Source organism: Eubalaena glacialis, chromosome 5 (genome assembly GCF_028564815.1).
Source record: "Eubalaena glacialis isolate mEubGla1 chromosome 5, mEubGla1.1.hap2.+ XY, whole genome shotgun sequence".
Lineage (NCBI taxonomy): Eukaryota > Metazoa > Chordata > Mammalia > Artiodactyla > Balaenidae > Eubalaena > Eubalaena glacialis.
In genome coordinates, this window is record NC_083720.1 from 155,031,144 (window position 1) to 155,048,347 (window position 17,204).

At 40.2% G+C, this 17,204-nt stretch overlaps 1 protein-coding gene across 4 annotated transcripts in view; it reads left to right on the forward strand.

Moving 5' to 3' along the window:
- PDGFC (platelet derived growth factor C) overlaps positions 1-15,642 on the forward strand; it is a 217,337-nt gene extending 201,695 nt beyond the window's left edge. For 2 of the 4 annotated variants that reach the window (XM_061192671.1, XM_061192672.1), the window contains 3 exons: positions 1,796-2,003; positions 6,652-6,869; positions 14,126-15,642. In XM_061192671.1, the coding sequence (XP_061048654.1) occupies positions 1,796-2,003; positions 6,652-6,869; positions 14,126-14,242 (543 nt within the window). In that variant the 3' untranslated portion in view covers positions 14,243-15,642. The remainder of the gene's footprint in view (positions 1-1,795; positions 2,004-6,651; positions 6,870-14,125) is intronic. The other 2 variants (XM_061192670.1, XM_061192669.1) reach the window with 2 other exon arrangements.
- Positions 15,643-17,204: the final 1,562 nt, after the last annotated feature.

The window sequence follows — 17,204 nt, forward strand, 5'->3', positions numbered from 1 at the left end:
CGCTTTACACTTTGGTAATCGTAAGTTTGTTCTCTATGTCTGTGAGTCTGTTTCTCTTTTGTAAGTAAGTTCATTTGTGTCATATTTTAGATTCCACATATAAGTGATGTCATATGGTATTCGTCTTTCTCTGTCTGACTTACTTCACTCACTATGACAATCTCTAGGTCCGTCCATGTTGCCGCAAATGGCATTATTTCATTCTTGTTTATGGCTGAGTAGTATTCCACCGTATACATGTACCATGTCTTCTTTATTCATTCATCTGTCGATGGACATTTAGGTTGCTCCACATCTTGCTAGAGGGCCTCGTTTTTAATGCCTGTCCCACTATTTCAGTTTATGACTGCAGGGTCATTAACTATTCCACTATTGTAAATTTAGATTGTGACCAACTTTTTGTTATTATAAACATTACTATAATAAACATCAGTCAACATAAATGTTTTATTCCATACTATTCCTTTTTCTTCTTCTTCTGAAGATAAACAAATAGATAAATTTAAAAAATTAAGTGGAGCATTTGTTCCTGTATTTATTTTGCCTGTTTTGATTTCAGTTCTAATCTACCACTCCCCACTTTTAGTCCACTTTAAAAATTGGGGAGGGAAGGAGGGTGCTTCTTAATGAACTTTTCCTGAAATTATTACCTCCTTCTGGTGCTTGCCTTTTAAAATGGTGTATTTTAATCCATTGCTCTATACATGAGCATTTAGGTGGTTTGCAGTTTTTCTCCCTTTCAACACTGTGATGAATTGATATTCATGTGCACATATTTCCATGTGCACAAATAAAAGGATGTAACCTCAAAAGTGAATTACAGGGACGTGGGACATATCCATCTTCAACTTTAGCATCCTGTGTACATCAGTTACATTAACTACAGTGATACCAATATATACTCACTTCTGCAGGCAGACCAGAAAACTTCCAATTTACCCACATCCTTGGCAATCCTTTCCTTTCAATGCTCGCCCATCTCCTGTAAGTGAAATAGTATCTCTTTTTTTGTATGTGAAATATCTCACTTTCTTTTGCATTTCTCTGATAACTAATGAATTTTAGCATGTTTTCATATGTCTAGTGGCCATTCAAGCTTCTTGTCTGGAATTTGTCCATTTTCTATTGAGGTGGCTTTTTTCCGTATACTCTGTCCTGTGACAGGTATATGGTTTGTCGAGGTGTTCTCCCAGTGTCTGTATTTTAACTCTGTTTATTACAAAAAATTGAGGCAAATTTATCAAAGTTCTCTTTTATGGTTTGGGTGTTTTCTATCTTGATTAACAAGTTCTTCTCCAACGTCAAAGGCTTTAGCTTTTCACTTATATGTTTTTTTCTTATTCTTTATGGGTTAATTACTTTACATTAAATTTTTAATTCCTCTGACACACATTTGTGTAACTCCCAGGTGATTTTCCAGAATGAGGAGGATGCAAAGTTGAAAACAAAAGAAAAATTTGGTAAACTCTATTAAGGCTTCCGTCGTTAAGTCCATAACTGAACCACGGAGGCATCTTCTGTTTTGTGTACACAACAGATACCCACACCTACCATGGTTTGTGGTAACGAAAGTGAATGTCTTGCCCATTGAAAATCTTTTCCCACAGCAACTCCGTCCAAGTTCATCTGCATGAAGTCTTTGCAAAGTAGTTTACTGCTCACTGGGGTTGAATACAATTTCACTTCCAGGTGTTTTCGGCCTTAGTCTGCCTACCTAACCTCGTGCGTGAGTCCAGAAGGAACACGTCGTTTTTAAAACGGTTGCCGTCTGACACTGGATTCGTTTTACTTTCAGCAGTTCACAGAAACTGTGAGTCCTTCCGTGCTACCCGCTGCAGCTTTGCCACTGGACCTGCTTAACAATGCTGTCACTGCCTTTAGCACCTTGGAAGATCTTATTCGGTATCTTGAACCAGATAGATGGCAGCTGGACTTAGAAGATCTATACAGGCCCACTTGGCAACTGCTGGGCAAGGCTTTTGTGTTTGGAAGAAAATCCAGAGGTAAGCTCTCTCTTCAGGTTAGAACCTCATTTAAGTTTCTTAGCAGCTGATGTTTCAGATTCTTCTGCCATACCTTCTAATGAGGAGGGTTTAAAATTCTTCCCCGATAAGTTTAAATAATCCACCTTCTTAACATTTGAGCATATTTACATATTAAATAAGAATACATATAAAAGGAGGGTTTGGAAGATTAAAAGAGATGCTTTTGCTGAAAATTCCTGTTATTTCTTTAATTCAAAAATATCATTTTGATGAAGTCCTGTGCTACATTTCGCAAGAAACATTGCTTATTCAAACTTAATATTTGGGGTATATTGATTCAGAGATTCAAGGGAGATTATCGTAGCTGCTAAGCCAGGTTTAGGGCTAGAAAAGGGGAAAGCTCTATTAAAATCTGTATCCACCATGACCCCATGAGTCAGGATTATATCAATTTCCATTTCCTAAGCCTAGAAACTTTTCTAAATAATATGAAAAATAACAGTGGCTCCCCAGAACACAGAACTGTAGTTTCCAAGATAGAAGTCACTGTAAGAAAATAATGCTCTAAAGGAACTCACACCATGATAATTTTTTCTATATAAAGATGCTTCTGAAATGATCACTTTTGATTCTATGAGCACATCTCCCTTCAAGAGTGAAAGTGTTGATAATTAAACTTAATTCCACATGGTCAAGAGATTGGAAATAATGTTAGCTGAATCTGTTCTCAGGTCAGATAACTTTCCTAGTCACCCTAAACTTGGAAAGCATCCCTCTCAAACGCAAATGAAAACGTAACTGGGTAGTTTTAAAGCCCTCAGACAATCTGTTTCAGTCTGTCAGAAACTTTGAAATCTACCCAGCGTCCCTTTAGAGAATGGAGGACAGGCTGCAGAAAGCCTGTAGAAAGCAGAGTGTTTAGTTAATTTGAGCGACTCGCGGGGGCAGATTGCATCAGACTGGTCAGAAAGAAACCCGATTCCTGCCCTCTCTTGCAGCCCTTCTGATCAGGACTTAGATCTCAGAGGATCATGTTCAGACTTGCCCAGCACGGTATTCTGCTGGACCAGCAGCCCTGGTTTCCTCTCAGCGATACTGGAAATCGCTGTTCACGTCCAGAGGCAGCTGAATCTTGTCCAGATGCTGAAAACAGTTACATATTTATAGGACGTGATCGTGATAAATAACTCACCAACAACAACACTTCCCTTCCCTCCCACTTAGGAACGGGAAGATGAAGATTTGCAAGGCTGGCTGAAACGCCCCTGAATAGAGCCTTTGTTAGCAAATTTGAGGTAGATTATCCTGTGGATCCCTAAGAAGCAGAGGGAATCAACCGGATTGAGCTCAGATCTAGTTTTTTGACAGCTGATCTTGGGATACGAGCCTGAAAATCTCCGCTCTATCCTTGCCTCTATGCCTGTACCTCTCACGCAGCGCTCAGTGAAGATTTGGCCGGACGCTAGGGTGTATTTAAAAGGCCCAGCGCTGAACCAGATCTTTCAAATATTCATTTAACACTTTCCAAATTGAAGCCCTTTGCAGTTTGCCAAAACTATTAACTTTTTAAGCGTACAGTAAGTGTGAGCAAAGCAGTGTATATTTTTGGAACTCTACATAAACTAAAATGCAGGTGTGGGATAACATCTCTACAGACAAAACCAACTCCCCTCCCAAGAGTCTTTCTACAAAGGAAGGAGGAGTAAAACATTTAAAAGCTTCTAATTAGAGATTGGGATAGATTTTCCACAGAATAAACATATCACAGCGTTACCACATTCATCTTAGAAAGACCACCCTCAGATTGCATTATGTTAATAGAATATCCTTGGGCTGAGTGTCTGAAAAGAATGAACACTGACCAAGTAAAATGTGATCATAATTTTTTTTCAATCAGTGTTATTCTTTTTAGGAAAACTTGCAATATTTATGAATCTGAACAAGAAAATAGGCATTAGAAAAGCAATTTTTATTGACGACAGGCTTCAAATCTTCATTCTTTAGAAAGACAAGCTAATGCATGTACTGTCTTAGGAGGCTGTTGCGAAAAGGAAATAAAGCATCTGAAGGCTAAGTTTACTTTACAAATAGTTTGCAGAGGGAAACATCCACAGTATTACAGTTAAGTTATTAAAATGTATGTGTCGGTGCATGATCTCTCTCTCTCTCTTTGTTTTTTGACTAGATGTTCTACCCAATGTTTGGAGAATTTGTGACACCAATCATAGTCACGTGACTTATTCTAATGATGCTTAGATGAGTTTGAAGCCCTAGAAGCAGGAAGCATAAATTTCAAATAACATATGCTAAATGTAAAGTCCTTACTTGTATTTTTAGCCCAGAGGGGACTGTATTAATGTCTTTCCTTTTCTTTATTTTCCCTTTCTTCCTCTGGTTCAGCGTGTTCATTCATACCTTACTACTACAGAAAAGAAAAACCCATATTTTTTAAGTCAGGCTTAACTAGTACTTAAAAAGGGCTTTTGACTTTTGTGTCAAACATGATAGATGAGTGGAAGCTAAGTTGAAAGTCTGTTTAAATTTTCACATTGTAGCAGGTATCATAACTTGGTTCACTTGGGAAATCCATCTAACCTTTTATTGTGGTTAAGTAAACATTTTAAAGCAAACATATACAGACTCATTTTCTAGTTTCATGAAATAGTATGTTTAAAACTCTTTAAGGTAGATGAATATCCTTTGAAAGCTAAGAGCTTCATTCACGTTCTAAAGAAGTATAAATCTTAAATAAGCATTAAAAACTTTGGCAACTGGCCTTTGTATGTGTGTGCCTGGTTTAGGTTTTCTCTCTCCTTGCCAAGATGTTAACTTCTAGCGACAAGATTCAAAGAAGCTCATATACAGCTTTGACAGTGAAAGAGCTGTACATACGTATATAGACATAGGTTAGGGTTCACCAAAATGAAATGAGGTAAAATACGTGACATCATTTAACCTAATTATCTCATTAATTTTATTAGAGATAAGCTTCTCTTTAATGGCCCTCGAAAGAATGAACTCTTTTCCTCTTAAATATTTAAAAGCTTTACTGTCACAGGGTCATTTTTCAGATGAAAGGGAAATCTTTAGATACTCAAATAAAACAGTGATTTTCTCTTGAGTTGGAAAAAATAATTTCTAGCTGAATAAGATGTTGAAATGAACTTATTGAATTAGCATTTCCTCCGTGTTTCCCTTACTTGACCAAGGTTTTAGTCAACCATATGGTTTATGTGTGCTTGTAATTGACAATTGCATTTGCATAAGCTGTAATATATTTCTTGAAAATACTTACATTGGCTTCCTTTGACATTTTAGAAAAACTTGGCCACATACCCAAGAATAACCTAGCTAAGAAAACAAGCATTTGATTCTTAATTACCTTGTCACTTTAAGAGTATTTAAAAATGTTGGCACTTAATTTTTAAGACTGGGTTATGTAGTGATTATTATTATCTGAAGCTATCTTTAACCAGAAAATATTATTTATAATGTTGCCAATATTACTGAAAAGGTATTTAACCAGATTTAGTATATTTTAGATAGTATTCCTAAATTTTAATAAAAACTTTGTGTTTGAAGGAATAAAGCTCTGATGAATTATATGTTATTCAAAACTTCAATTTTACTGGAATTGCTTTTATTTGAATATTTCTAGGGGAAAAAAGACAAAGCTATAAAGCAGAAATTAAAATCATATTAGAATTGCTTATCCTAATAATTATCAGCTACTTCATATGTTATATATAAGCTCATGTTAAACATGATGTGTTATTTTGATATAATTTAACTGAGGCAGGGTCGTTTTATAGTTAAAAACAATGGTTCTTTAGAATGTACTGCAACAATCTAATGAAAGGATATTTGGTTTGGTCTTCACATGTAGGTACTCTGTTAAAGAATAAAACACAGCATAGTTAACCAAGTTACTAAAAGAATAGAGACAGTGGTTATAAATTAGACATTTCTTCTGCCCTTCAGGAGAGTAGAAATCTGAAAAGGAGTCTAGTTAAGCTCAATTTCCAAGTCCAAAAATTTCTCAACGGGCCAGAAGCAGTGCTTTCCAACAACTTCTGCGCCTTTAAAACGTGTCCTTTTCCCCACTCCTGGTCCACTCAGCCGTCCTCAGAAATTCATTTACTTCATTTCCTTTTCACACTCTATGATTCTTGTTGCCAGGAAGATTATAGAAGGTTCTGTCGACAAGTGTCTGTACGTTGTTCTTCATTCATTGCGGGAGCTTGTCATCCTTCTAAAAATCGCATCTGTTTTTTTCATCAAAGCTTTCGTCTTACATTCTATTCTTCCCTCCCACGCCCCCCTTGTTTACTTTTTTCCAAAGGTTAAAAGACGTAGCCCCCGTTTTCTCTAGAAAGTTTCCTGTTTATCGCTGGTAACTCTTCTGTAGGCTCCATCCTCAACACTGCACAATGCATCCCTTCATCCGTCCCTGGGTCACAAGGAAGCTCTGTTTGCCATAGAACGGAAAGTCCAGCCTGCGAGCTGCGTCGCCCAAAGACCTAGTTAAATAATCAGGGTTCCTGCTGGGGCGATTGTTCGGGAGATGGCTGGATTTCTGTATGCGAGAGAGCGCGAGGGCGCTTGGTGAGATCGCAAGGCGCAGAGCGTGACCCCCTCTTCCTCTGCTCCCCTGTGTGCCGTGCAGTGCTGGGCCTGAACCTGCTCAAGGAAGAGGTGCGGCTCTATAGCTGCACGCCTCGCAACTTCTCCGTGTCCATCCGGGAGGAGCTCAAGAGGACCGACACCGTCTTCTGGCCGGGCTGCCTCCTGGTGAAGCGCTGCGGCGGGAACTGCGCGTGCTGCCTGCACACCTGCAGCGAGTGTCAGTGTGTCCCCAGCAAAGTCACCAAGAAGTATCACGAGGTACGGACAGCCTTTCCCTTCCCGAAAGATGACAGACCAGCCTCTCTGAAGTGGATTTTGGTTTAGAAAGGCAATGTTGTCTTCACGAAAACCAGACCAGACAAAACCAAGGTTTACCAAAGAGCTCAAGTTTTCATTTATTATTATTATTTTAAATTTATTTATTTTATTTATTTATTTTTTGGCTGTGTTGGGTCTTCGTTGCTGCGCGCGGGCTTTCTCTAGTTGCGGCGAGCGGGGACTACTCTTCGTTGTGGTGTGGGGGCTTCTCACTGCGGTGGCTTCTCTTGTTGTGGAGCACGGGCTCGAGGCACGCGGGCTTCAGTAGTTGTGGTGCACGGGCTCAGTAGTTGTGGCTCGTGGGCTCTAGAGCGCAGACTCAGTAGTTGTGGCTCGTGGGCTCCAGAGCGTAGGCTCAGTAGCTGTGGCTTGCAGGCTCTAAAGTGCAGGCTCAGTAGTTGTGGCGCACGGGCTTCGTTGCTCCGTGGCATGTGGGTTCTTCCCGGACCAGGGCTCGAACCCGTGTCCCCTGCATTGGCAGGCGGATTCTTAACCACTGCGCCACCAGGGAAGTCCCTGTTTTTTAATTAGGACCTTGAACTCAGGAAACCAGACATCAAGGATTTAGAAAGCTTGTCCTCTGATAGCACATCATGGGTACTCAGTGGAGGTTTTCTGTCTCATACAAAAAAGAAACTGTGTTTTTCCAGGGGAGAAAATGGGTGAAACTTTTCACCTCTTCAAAATATGAAGGGAAAATATTTTAAAGACAAACTTGGAGGTAAATTATGGTCTGTTTTGGAGAAAATAAAGATCTTTAATATTTATTTTTCCATTTGGGGCAATTCAGGCACATAAATTCCAAGGGACATATTCATAATTATACTTCCTGTTATTTCATCATTTATATCTTCCTCTTATTCATGGTGCCCCAAATAGTATGTTAAGCTTTTTATGGATTCTTCATCCTTTCCTTTATTCCATGGAATTAAGGAAGATACAATATTAAATGTTAGTAATTATTGTTTTTCAGAGCCTTGGGGACCTTAGAGCTTATACATTTCAAATTTTCATTATCCCCGGTGATACCCACCCCACCCCAGTCCTCCCCAGAAGCACCTAGCTTTCGTAGATCCGGAAGCGATCCCTCCGTGATGGCTCACCTTCAATTTCTACAAAATGTCTTTTACAAACTTTAATTTTCACAAAACCAAACCAAAATCCACCTCCTGACTTCATTTGGATATGGCTTCATTCAGTTTCATTTTTTTCTGCTAAATAAAAGAATAACACAAACTAAATACCCACTTAATAAATGAAATGATTTTTCCTGTGAGTGAAGACGTCATTGAAACCCTCATCTGTGGGGTAATCTGAGCAGGTAGGGTCGTAAGCTGCACTCATGTGACCTGGTTGCCCGGCTCTTCCCCGATATTGTGTTGGCAGTTGATTAAGTGGGAGGAAAGCAGTGGATTCCAGACAAGGTCCCTGTTTCCATCCTAGATCTGCCATTGACTTGTAACCATCCACAGGACGCTTAACCTTTGTAAAATATGTGCAAACTATGATAATCTCTCAGGTTTTTCCTAAAGGTGTTATTCTCTGACAATTGTCAGATGGCAATTTTTAGAAGATGACATCCAAAACTGGCAGTCTGGGAGAAAAGTAGGACTGTTGGCTGCCATCCTCATGCTTCACTTTCGTTTCTGCACCACACGCGTCTGAAGATCCTTGTGCTGGGAACGGCCTGCACTCCTGTTCAGGAGGAGGTCCTCGCGAGCTTGTGGGAGCCCCAGCTCCGCTCTGCCCAGAGGACGGCTTGTTGCTACTCTGAGAACTGGGAGTCTAGTCAAGAAAAAACCCTTAACATGGTAGTTTTGTTACTGAACCAGACTCGGGTCTGCTTGCCGGGGCAGTAAAGCTGCTGAGCCAGGTCGTGGTGAAGGAGAGTGCAGTATTCATTGCAGGTGCCAAGCAAGGAGTCCAGGCAGCTAGTGCTCAAAAGACCCCCCAACTCCTCAAAGGCTTTCAGGGACAGGTTTTTAGAGACAGGGTGAGGTGTGTGATCAGCTCGCGGACACTCTTCTGATTGGTTGGTGGTGAGGTCATTGGGAGTCCACATCATCAACCTTCTGGTTCCAACCAGTCTGAGGTCTACGTGCTTGTGGGCAGCATGCAGTTAGCGTCTTCCACCTGGTGGAGGTTTCGGTATCTGCAAAACAGCTCAAGGGACCTGACTCAGAATATCATCTGTAGCCCGTGAGGAGGAACTAAAGGTCCTTGACTTTGCCTAATGGCTAAACTGTTATTATTTTGTCTTGCCGTACTGTTTTCCTTTCTTTCTGCGTTTTCTCATTTCTCTGATTAAATGACTGGAGTTTTTCTACAGACAAAAGACAGGCAGAGGACATGTGGCCGGGCAGGCGAGGAGGTCTGCTCTGGGAGGGCCTCACAGGGTCCTGCTCAGTGACAGCTCTAAAGTGCATTAAAGTTAAAATGCCTTAAAGGGTAGGCAAATCTTAGAGTTGGTTGGCATAATGTAAAAGAATAGGGTGAGAGTAGGAGTTAAGCTGGGGTGATCTTCCCCCACCTAAAATCATTTCATTTTGAACTTTCTAAAGCAGGGACTTACTAAGCAAAGTGTATTTGGGGACCTGATTTAGCCAACAAGTCTTGGGTTTATGGCTCACCTTGCTACGACCTGTAAAACCCAGAGCTTTTCTAAACAAGCTTATCAGATGCTGAGTTGGTATCATGCTTCTGGGACAGCTGAATCAGTCCTCAGATCAAGTGTATCCTCCCCCATCCTATACTTGTACATTTCTTTTCAAATACCATTAGTTTCAGGGTTCTCCAGAAAGTTGCCCCCGAATGTGCAGTCTGTGTTTTCAAGTCTGAGATAAAGTTCTTGTGCAGGGAAAGGCCATGGTCGGTGCTTGGACACTCACTGACCTTCTTCCAGAATGGTATTGATTTAGCCTCTCCAGTCTTCAGGTGGGGTTGATTGTATGTATTATCTGCATGTCCACACTTAACAACTTCGGACGCTTATCGAATTGTACGACCATGTAGTGCAAGTTTCCCACAAATATCTCTAATGTGTGTGTGCAGAAATATACGTGGTTACCTAGTCCACATTTCTCATAGATATCTCCAATGCAATCATCTCAGTTCTCTTCTATGGGCATTATAAATTTTTCTGTGATAGTCATTTTGTTAACCATCAAATTACCCTATGAAAAAAGGATTACTTGTCTGGGGTAATTCATGATTTCTGAGGCCTAGATTTTTCTCAGTCTTATATTTTGGAAGTAAGTTCTGAGTCTAGTACTACTCCTAAATAAGTGAAATTTTTTGAAAACATAATTCAAAATAGTTCTTAAGTCATCGAAAACCATTAATCTGGATCTAGAGACTTAACTCATTCAAAGTTAAGCCCATCTTGGGCTTTAATTCTTTTTGATGAGCATTGCTCCAATTTTCAGTTTAAAGATTATCCCACTTCATGGACAAGGCAGAAGCAAAGATAGAGCTTAGGAGTTTTAATTTTTCTCTCTTCCATCCAGCTCTATTATACCAGCTTCCCTGCACATTAAGCTGACGTGTATCCATTTGTACCACTACAAATATAACTGAGTTATTCCCTCTTTTGCTTTCCTTTAGCATTTTCCTTGAGTTTTGTTCAACCATTGTATCAAAAATAAGTTTACAGACTTAAAAAGTCTCATAAAATATAGCATAATGACATTACTGTAGTAGTGTTTTGGTATAATATTATAACGTAATAATATCATTAAGATTGATTCTTCGTATCAGTCACCAGATACTCTTTATTGGAAGCCATTTTAGCCAAAAACAAAAAATGTTTTTTCTTAGTTTCCCCGTCTCCCAAATAGGAATTCTCAGAAAAGCAAGACAGGAGCTTTACATACGTATAAACTTAGATGTTACCTCTTCCTTGAAACACTTTTGAGTTTCCTGCCAATCCCAGCATAACTCGTTCCTCCTCTGTGCATGTGTAGGACTTTAAAGATATCTCTATAACATTTATTATTTCATAATTATTATGTATTTGTGTTTGTTTCTCCCACATTGAGAATGAAGAGTAAAGATCCCGTGACAGTGTAGCACTCAAGAGCAGGGACTCCCAGGCCGGGCGTCCAGGGTTTGAATCTGACGTTTGTTAGCTCTGTGACCTGGGCCTCGATTTCTCCATCTGTGAAGTGGGCTGTCACCCCTCGTGCCTAATTATGAATAAGGCTTAGAACGAGGTCTGGCACATTTCAAGCCCTCAGTATATGCTAGCGATTGTCTCACGCATCTTTACTTCCTCCCTGTGCCTAGCCTCATTAAAGTATGGCAAATGATCGATAAAGATTTAATGAATTTGCCCAGAGGTAGGAAGGTATTCTCTTTCTGGCAAAAAGATCTATAGGAGACTCTAACAAAAGAAACATATTTGCTTCTTTTTTCCATTCTTAATCAGCATGATGAGTTTCACCTTGTTTATATCCTGGTATATTTAGTTTCACTTCTTTCCTTAATGCTTAGTGTTTTCTTGCTTAGATCTGTTTGTTTGGGAGAAATAAATATACCACTCAATTGCCTTATTATAGTAGTGAGCCCCATCACTCAAGGTTCTATGCCGCCCAGAATATTGGGCATCGTTCCTTGATGGGTCTTTCTGTGCCTGATCTGTTCTGTCTGCAGTCTCTGGTTTTAGCTTTTCCCTGGATTATTTTTTCATGGACTCGTAATTTTAGTTTGAACCTCTTCCTCAACATTTTTGTGAGATGTGCTTCTACCTTGTTTCTTTTCTGTGTCATAAGCTATGTCCTAAAAGCCAAATTCTCTTCTTTAACATTTTCTAGGACCTCCTGGTCATCTTCCAAGTCTCTCTTTGTCTCCCGAAGTCCAAACTTTCAAAGGGAATTAAGAGGGAAAACACTAATTATCACCCACCCCTCCACACCACGTACAAGACCTTAACATCACTGGAACATTATGAGATTCTTCTGCTCTTTTTAAATATCCACAGGTATCAGTGGATGAAGATGGGCATGGGGAGGGGACGTTTATTTGGTGAACGCATGTTGCATAAGCACTGCAGAGGAAGGAAAGACTGTAGGATTGCAGCCTGGCGTCATTGACTGTCAGGACTGTATATGGCGGCCTCTCTAACCATTACCTTTCATAGTTATTTTTCCCCTGCCAACTGGGAAAATGTATACAAGTGGACATAGGAATTAAAGACATTGTCTATGCCAGTTTCGCAATGTATCTCCACCCAACCTCATTCCAGAAGCCATTTGTAGCGAGAGTGTGCTAATAAGGTATAGCGCCAGCATCTTAAGAGAAGTTGGTTTTGACACCGCCTTATGTTGGTCAAAAACAGGAAATCAGTACCAACCCATGATCTATATTCAATACTCACTGGGTTCAGTTTCACATTAACATAATAGTCTTAGGAATTTTTATTCTGGAATTGTAAATGTAATAGAAAATCTTTAAAAGTTTACTGTTTCTCATCGTTATCATAAGATTCTGCAGTTTATCTCTCTAGGAAGAAAGTTACTAAATAAATAGAGTGTATGACTAGTAATATTCTGAGTCTTGATGAAATCAGTATCCATCACTGCAACTTGAATCATTTCTGTTTGGCAGAAGTACAGATACTGGCGGTGTCACTCATTCTCTCTAAGCTTCTGTTCACTCACATGTAAAATAGGGGTAATAATTGTAAATTACTTCATAGAATTCTTGTGAGTTATAGTATGTAAAAACATTATTAGAGCGCCTGGCACCCCGTAAGCATTCAACAAATGTTAGCTAATTAACCTTCGATATGACCACATACTCCAAATGAGGGACCATTCTCTGTTTTTCTTTTTTAAATCTTCAAGTAAGACAGTCATAAAACCTGACCTTTGCCTTTTTGGATTAATGAATATTTCCAGCAACGGTATCTTTTAGAAGTTGCTCTATGAAGTTATCCGTGTCAGACCCAGAGAGCAGAGAAACTGGACAACTTCATATTATTCTGTGCTCTGGGCTTTGTTCATAAGCCAAAGCCACATAATTTCTAAAACTTTACCACTTCTGTCATGAGACCTAAAATGTAATAATACCCATTGAGTAGTTAGTTCTTATCAGATACGTCAGGTAGTCTCTTATAGAACACATAGCCGTGTCCTTCCGTCACAGTGTGAAAAGGGTGTGTTTAGTATCAGTGTCTGTTGTGCTATATTTCTGGTTAAGAATCTCAGCCATCCAAACTGCAAATAACTTCACTTAATAGAGACATTCTTGTTATTATTGCCAAACCATCTACAGTGCACTAGGACCCAGCTGCAGAAGGTTAGCTGTGACCGAGGCTGATGTCTATGAAGTACATGTAATCCATCTCATCAAGTTGATGGAGGACTTGACCTTTAGCCAAGGGCATTAATGAGCGGCATAATTGACTCAGACTCAGCTGCAGACCATGTTTCTTTTCACAGCATTGCAGTCCTTGCCCGCCTTGCTTCAAGGATAAATATTTGCTAAGTGTGTGAATAAATGAATGAGTGAAAGAAACCAACAAACAGAAAAATGAATTGCGCGTTAGTGGTCCCAAGACACCTAACCAAGGTGAAATTCTCTCTAATACAGTGAGGTGTGTAAAGGAAAGAGGGCATGGCATGGTGGGTCTTTCCATTTAAGGACGGTTCTTTTTTTTTTTAATTTATTTTATTGAAGTATAGTTGATTCACAACATTGTGTTAATTTCTGCTGTACAGCAAAGTGATTCAGTTACACACATATATACCTTCTTTTTCATATTCTTTTCCGTGATGGTTTATCCCGGGACACTGAATATACTTCCCTGTGCTCTGCAGTAGGACCTTGGTGTTTATGCGTTCTATATGTAATAGTTGGCCTCTGCTGACCCCAAGCTCCCACTCCACCCCTTCCCCACCCCCTCCCCCTTGGCAACCACAAGTCCGTTCTCTGTTTAAGGACTGTTCTTTATTCTGAGCAGCCTCCTTCCAAATTGTTGGTATTAAAAGGTCCTTCCTTTCATACAGTGATGACGATCATTTGTGATTTCTTTGGGGGTGGGGGAATATGTTCATCCTGCCTTCAGTGGTTAAAAATTAAAATGTGTAGGTCGCTGTTGGGCCCCGAGATTCTGGTCTGAAATTGACCTTGTCCGTGAAATCAGAAGTTGCAGACGTGGCCTGATTTTAAAGGTGGTTTCCATCGTTCCCTTTCAGGTCCTTCAGTTGAGACCCAAGACGGGCGTCCGGGGGCTGCACAAGTCGCTCACGGACGTGGCCCTGGAGCACCACGAGGAGTGTGACTGCGTGTGCAGGGGGAGCCCCGGGGGATAACGCCTCGCGGTGGCTCAGGGCTGCCACTGCGACAGAACTCGCGCCTTATCTCCATCCACAATCCCGGCTGCTTGTTGGTTCCAGGGCCCTTTCATCTTCAGGATTTACAGCGTGTTCTGAGAGAGGAGACACCACGCAGAATTAGGGGTTGTGCAACGGCCCTTTGGAGGAGAGGCCCCACGACAGGAGAAAAGTCCTTGCCGGGGAAAGGAATGAACCTTGTAGATTCCTAGTTGGTGGCAAAGTCCCCACGTGCGCCCTTGGCTGCGTCTGTGTCTCTTGTCTGGATGTGGCCTAGGTTCATGTCAGCACAGGAGACACTGCCCCTAAGCCCCTGGTTCTGTCGCCTTGCTTAACTCTAAAGCCCCCTGCTCTGGGCCTACAATCACAGAAATCTGGGATTGTTTCTCATATTCACATGCATAAGCCAGAGTGTTCTAAGTTCTACCAACGTGGGTTTTAAAAAAGAACTGTGTCACGCTGATAGGAAAGACTGGATTTTCCCTGTTTCTTACTCAGATTTCTACCATTTAGAAGAACAGACCTCCATCCACGGTTTGGAACAGACAAACCTGAGAAGAAGAGTGGCCTTATCTTCACTTTATAAGTTGGTTTATTTGTGTTATTGTGTACATTTTTATAGTCTCCTTTTGACATTATAACTGTTTGCTTTTCTAATCTTGTTAAATATATCTATTTTTACCAAAGGTATTTAATATTCTTTTTTATGACAACCTAGATCAACTATTTTTAGCTTGGTAAATTTTTCTAAACAGAATGGTTATAGCCAGAGGGACAAAGATGATATAAAATATTGTTGCTCTGACAAAAATACATGTATTTCCTTCTTGTATGGTGCTAGAGCTTAGATCAGTCTGCATTTTAAAATATTGACATGGGAAATGGATAGAATTTGATAAGTTGCAAAGACTCTTGGAAAATAAATAAATATGTCATCTTCCACTCCTCTTATTGGAGACGCCAGCGAGAAGCAGCATATTCCCATAGGCATCCAGATCCAGGAATTACTAACCCCTAACCCTTATTTTGGGAAATGTGAGCCTAGCTCAGTAGAACATAAAGCACCTTGAAAAAAGAGACTTGACAGCCTCCTGACAAAGCATGCTTGGCTGTCCTGTAGGACCACATCCTATTTATTGTGATGTTCTGGTTAGATTGCCTTTAAACTCTGTTCCATACACTTGTATAAATACATGAATATTTTTATGTACAGAAGTATATCCTTTAACCGAGTCACTTATTATACTCTCTGGCAATTAAAAAGAAAATCAGTCAGATCCATTGCTTGTAAAATGCTTGATATCGTGCCTAGGTTAAGTGGTGACTATTTGAATTAAAAATGTATTGAATCACCAAATAAAAGAATGCAGCTGTTTCGGGGAGAAACTGAGTGTGTGTTTGCAAGATTTGTCTCTTAAATGCCAAGAAAACAAAAGCGACAGACTTGTGTGTTACCATGATTTTTATTATGCAAAAGCTGGTATCAATTCAAAACACAGGCAGAAAAGTGATCATTTCTGGTGAGACTTTCCTGCCCCTGGACTCCAGTGCTTTTGAGCAGTAGTTTTCTTTTTCCCAGTCATCTTGATAGTAATTGCTGGTAAATTAAATTGCAGATGGCTTGGAGTTGCATGTGGTTAATGAAATGCTTGATGATAGCTTATATGGTAGTATGAAACTGACAGTGGGCGGGGATCCTGTAACTTTCCACTCTTGTCTTCATTTCCAACGGCTGATACTAGAGGGGCTGAGCCCAGGTCCATGTGGCATGTGGATCCACAGTTTACACGGCACTCCTCCAGGTGGCGGCCTCAGTTTCAGAGGTAGATCTCTATGCAGGCTGGTATCTTCAACACCTGATCCCTGCCTTTGAACTTGCCCGGGAGCCATCTAGGTCCCAGACTCTTCTTCCAAGGCAATACCCTTTCCGGCACTTTTCCACCTGGCAGTCCTACCCTGCGCCCAACCATGTGGAAGACAAATAAAAAGTGAAAATACGTGCTCTGTCTTACTGACTTATTTTCATAGTTTTGTTGCAGCCCCCTGGAGGCTGATTAGATACAGCCCAACTGCTCCCCTGGAAGGTCGACACTGCCTCTCCCTCTGGGCAGTTGGCAACTCTCATTAGCATAGTCAAGAGGCTCTGAAATCTAAGAGCAGTGATCGGTGGAACTGTGTTTAATCCAGCATTTCCAACTGTTTATTTTTAATTTATTTTATTGAAGTATAGTTGATTTACAATGGTGTGTTGGTTTCTGCTGTACTGCAGAGTGATTCAGTTTACATACATGTATCAATACATTCTTTTTCGTATTCTTTTCCATTCTGGTTTATCCCAGGATATTGAACATAGTTCCCTGTGCTCTACGGTAGGACCTTGTTGTTTATCCATCTTATATATAGCAGTTTGCATCTGCTAACCCCAAACTCCCGATCCATCCCTCCCCCACCCCCCACCCCCTTGGCAACCGCAAGTCTGTTCTCTATGTCTGTGAGTCTTTCTGTTTCGTGTGCTAGCACTCTCTATGGACCAATGGTTCTGCACTCATCTATTTCAATAATTTCCTCCTATGTGTATTAAAATGTTCATTATACACTTTTGCACTCTGCTTCAGAAAGCATTTGAACAGCCACCTACACCAAATCCAATTTCTTTAGTAACTCCTAAGGCATTATAGTAATTTTTATTCAGTTTAAATCTATATAAAATTTTAGGAAGAAACTTAGTATTTTGGTAGGAAATATAGCTTTTAACATTAATAACTTCATAATTTTAAAAGATTATAAATGCAATCCCAGCTAGCTTTTCTTTTCTTAACAGATAGAAAAGCTGATCCTAAAATGCATATGAAAATGCAAGGGGCCCAAAATAGCTAAGAAATCTTGAAAAAGAACTACAAATTTAGAGGACTCACACTTCCCAACTTTGAAACTTACTACA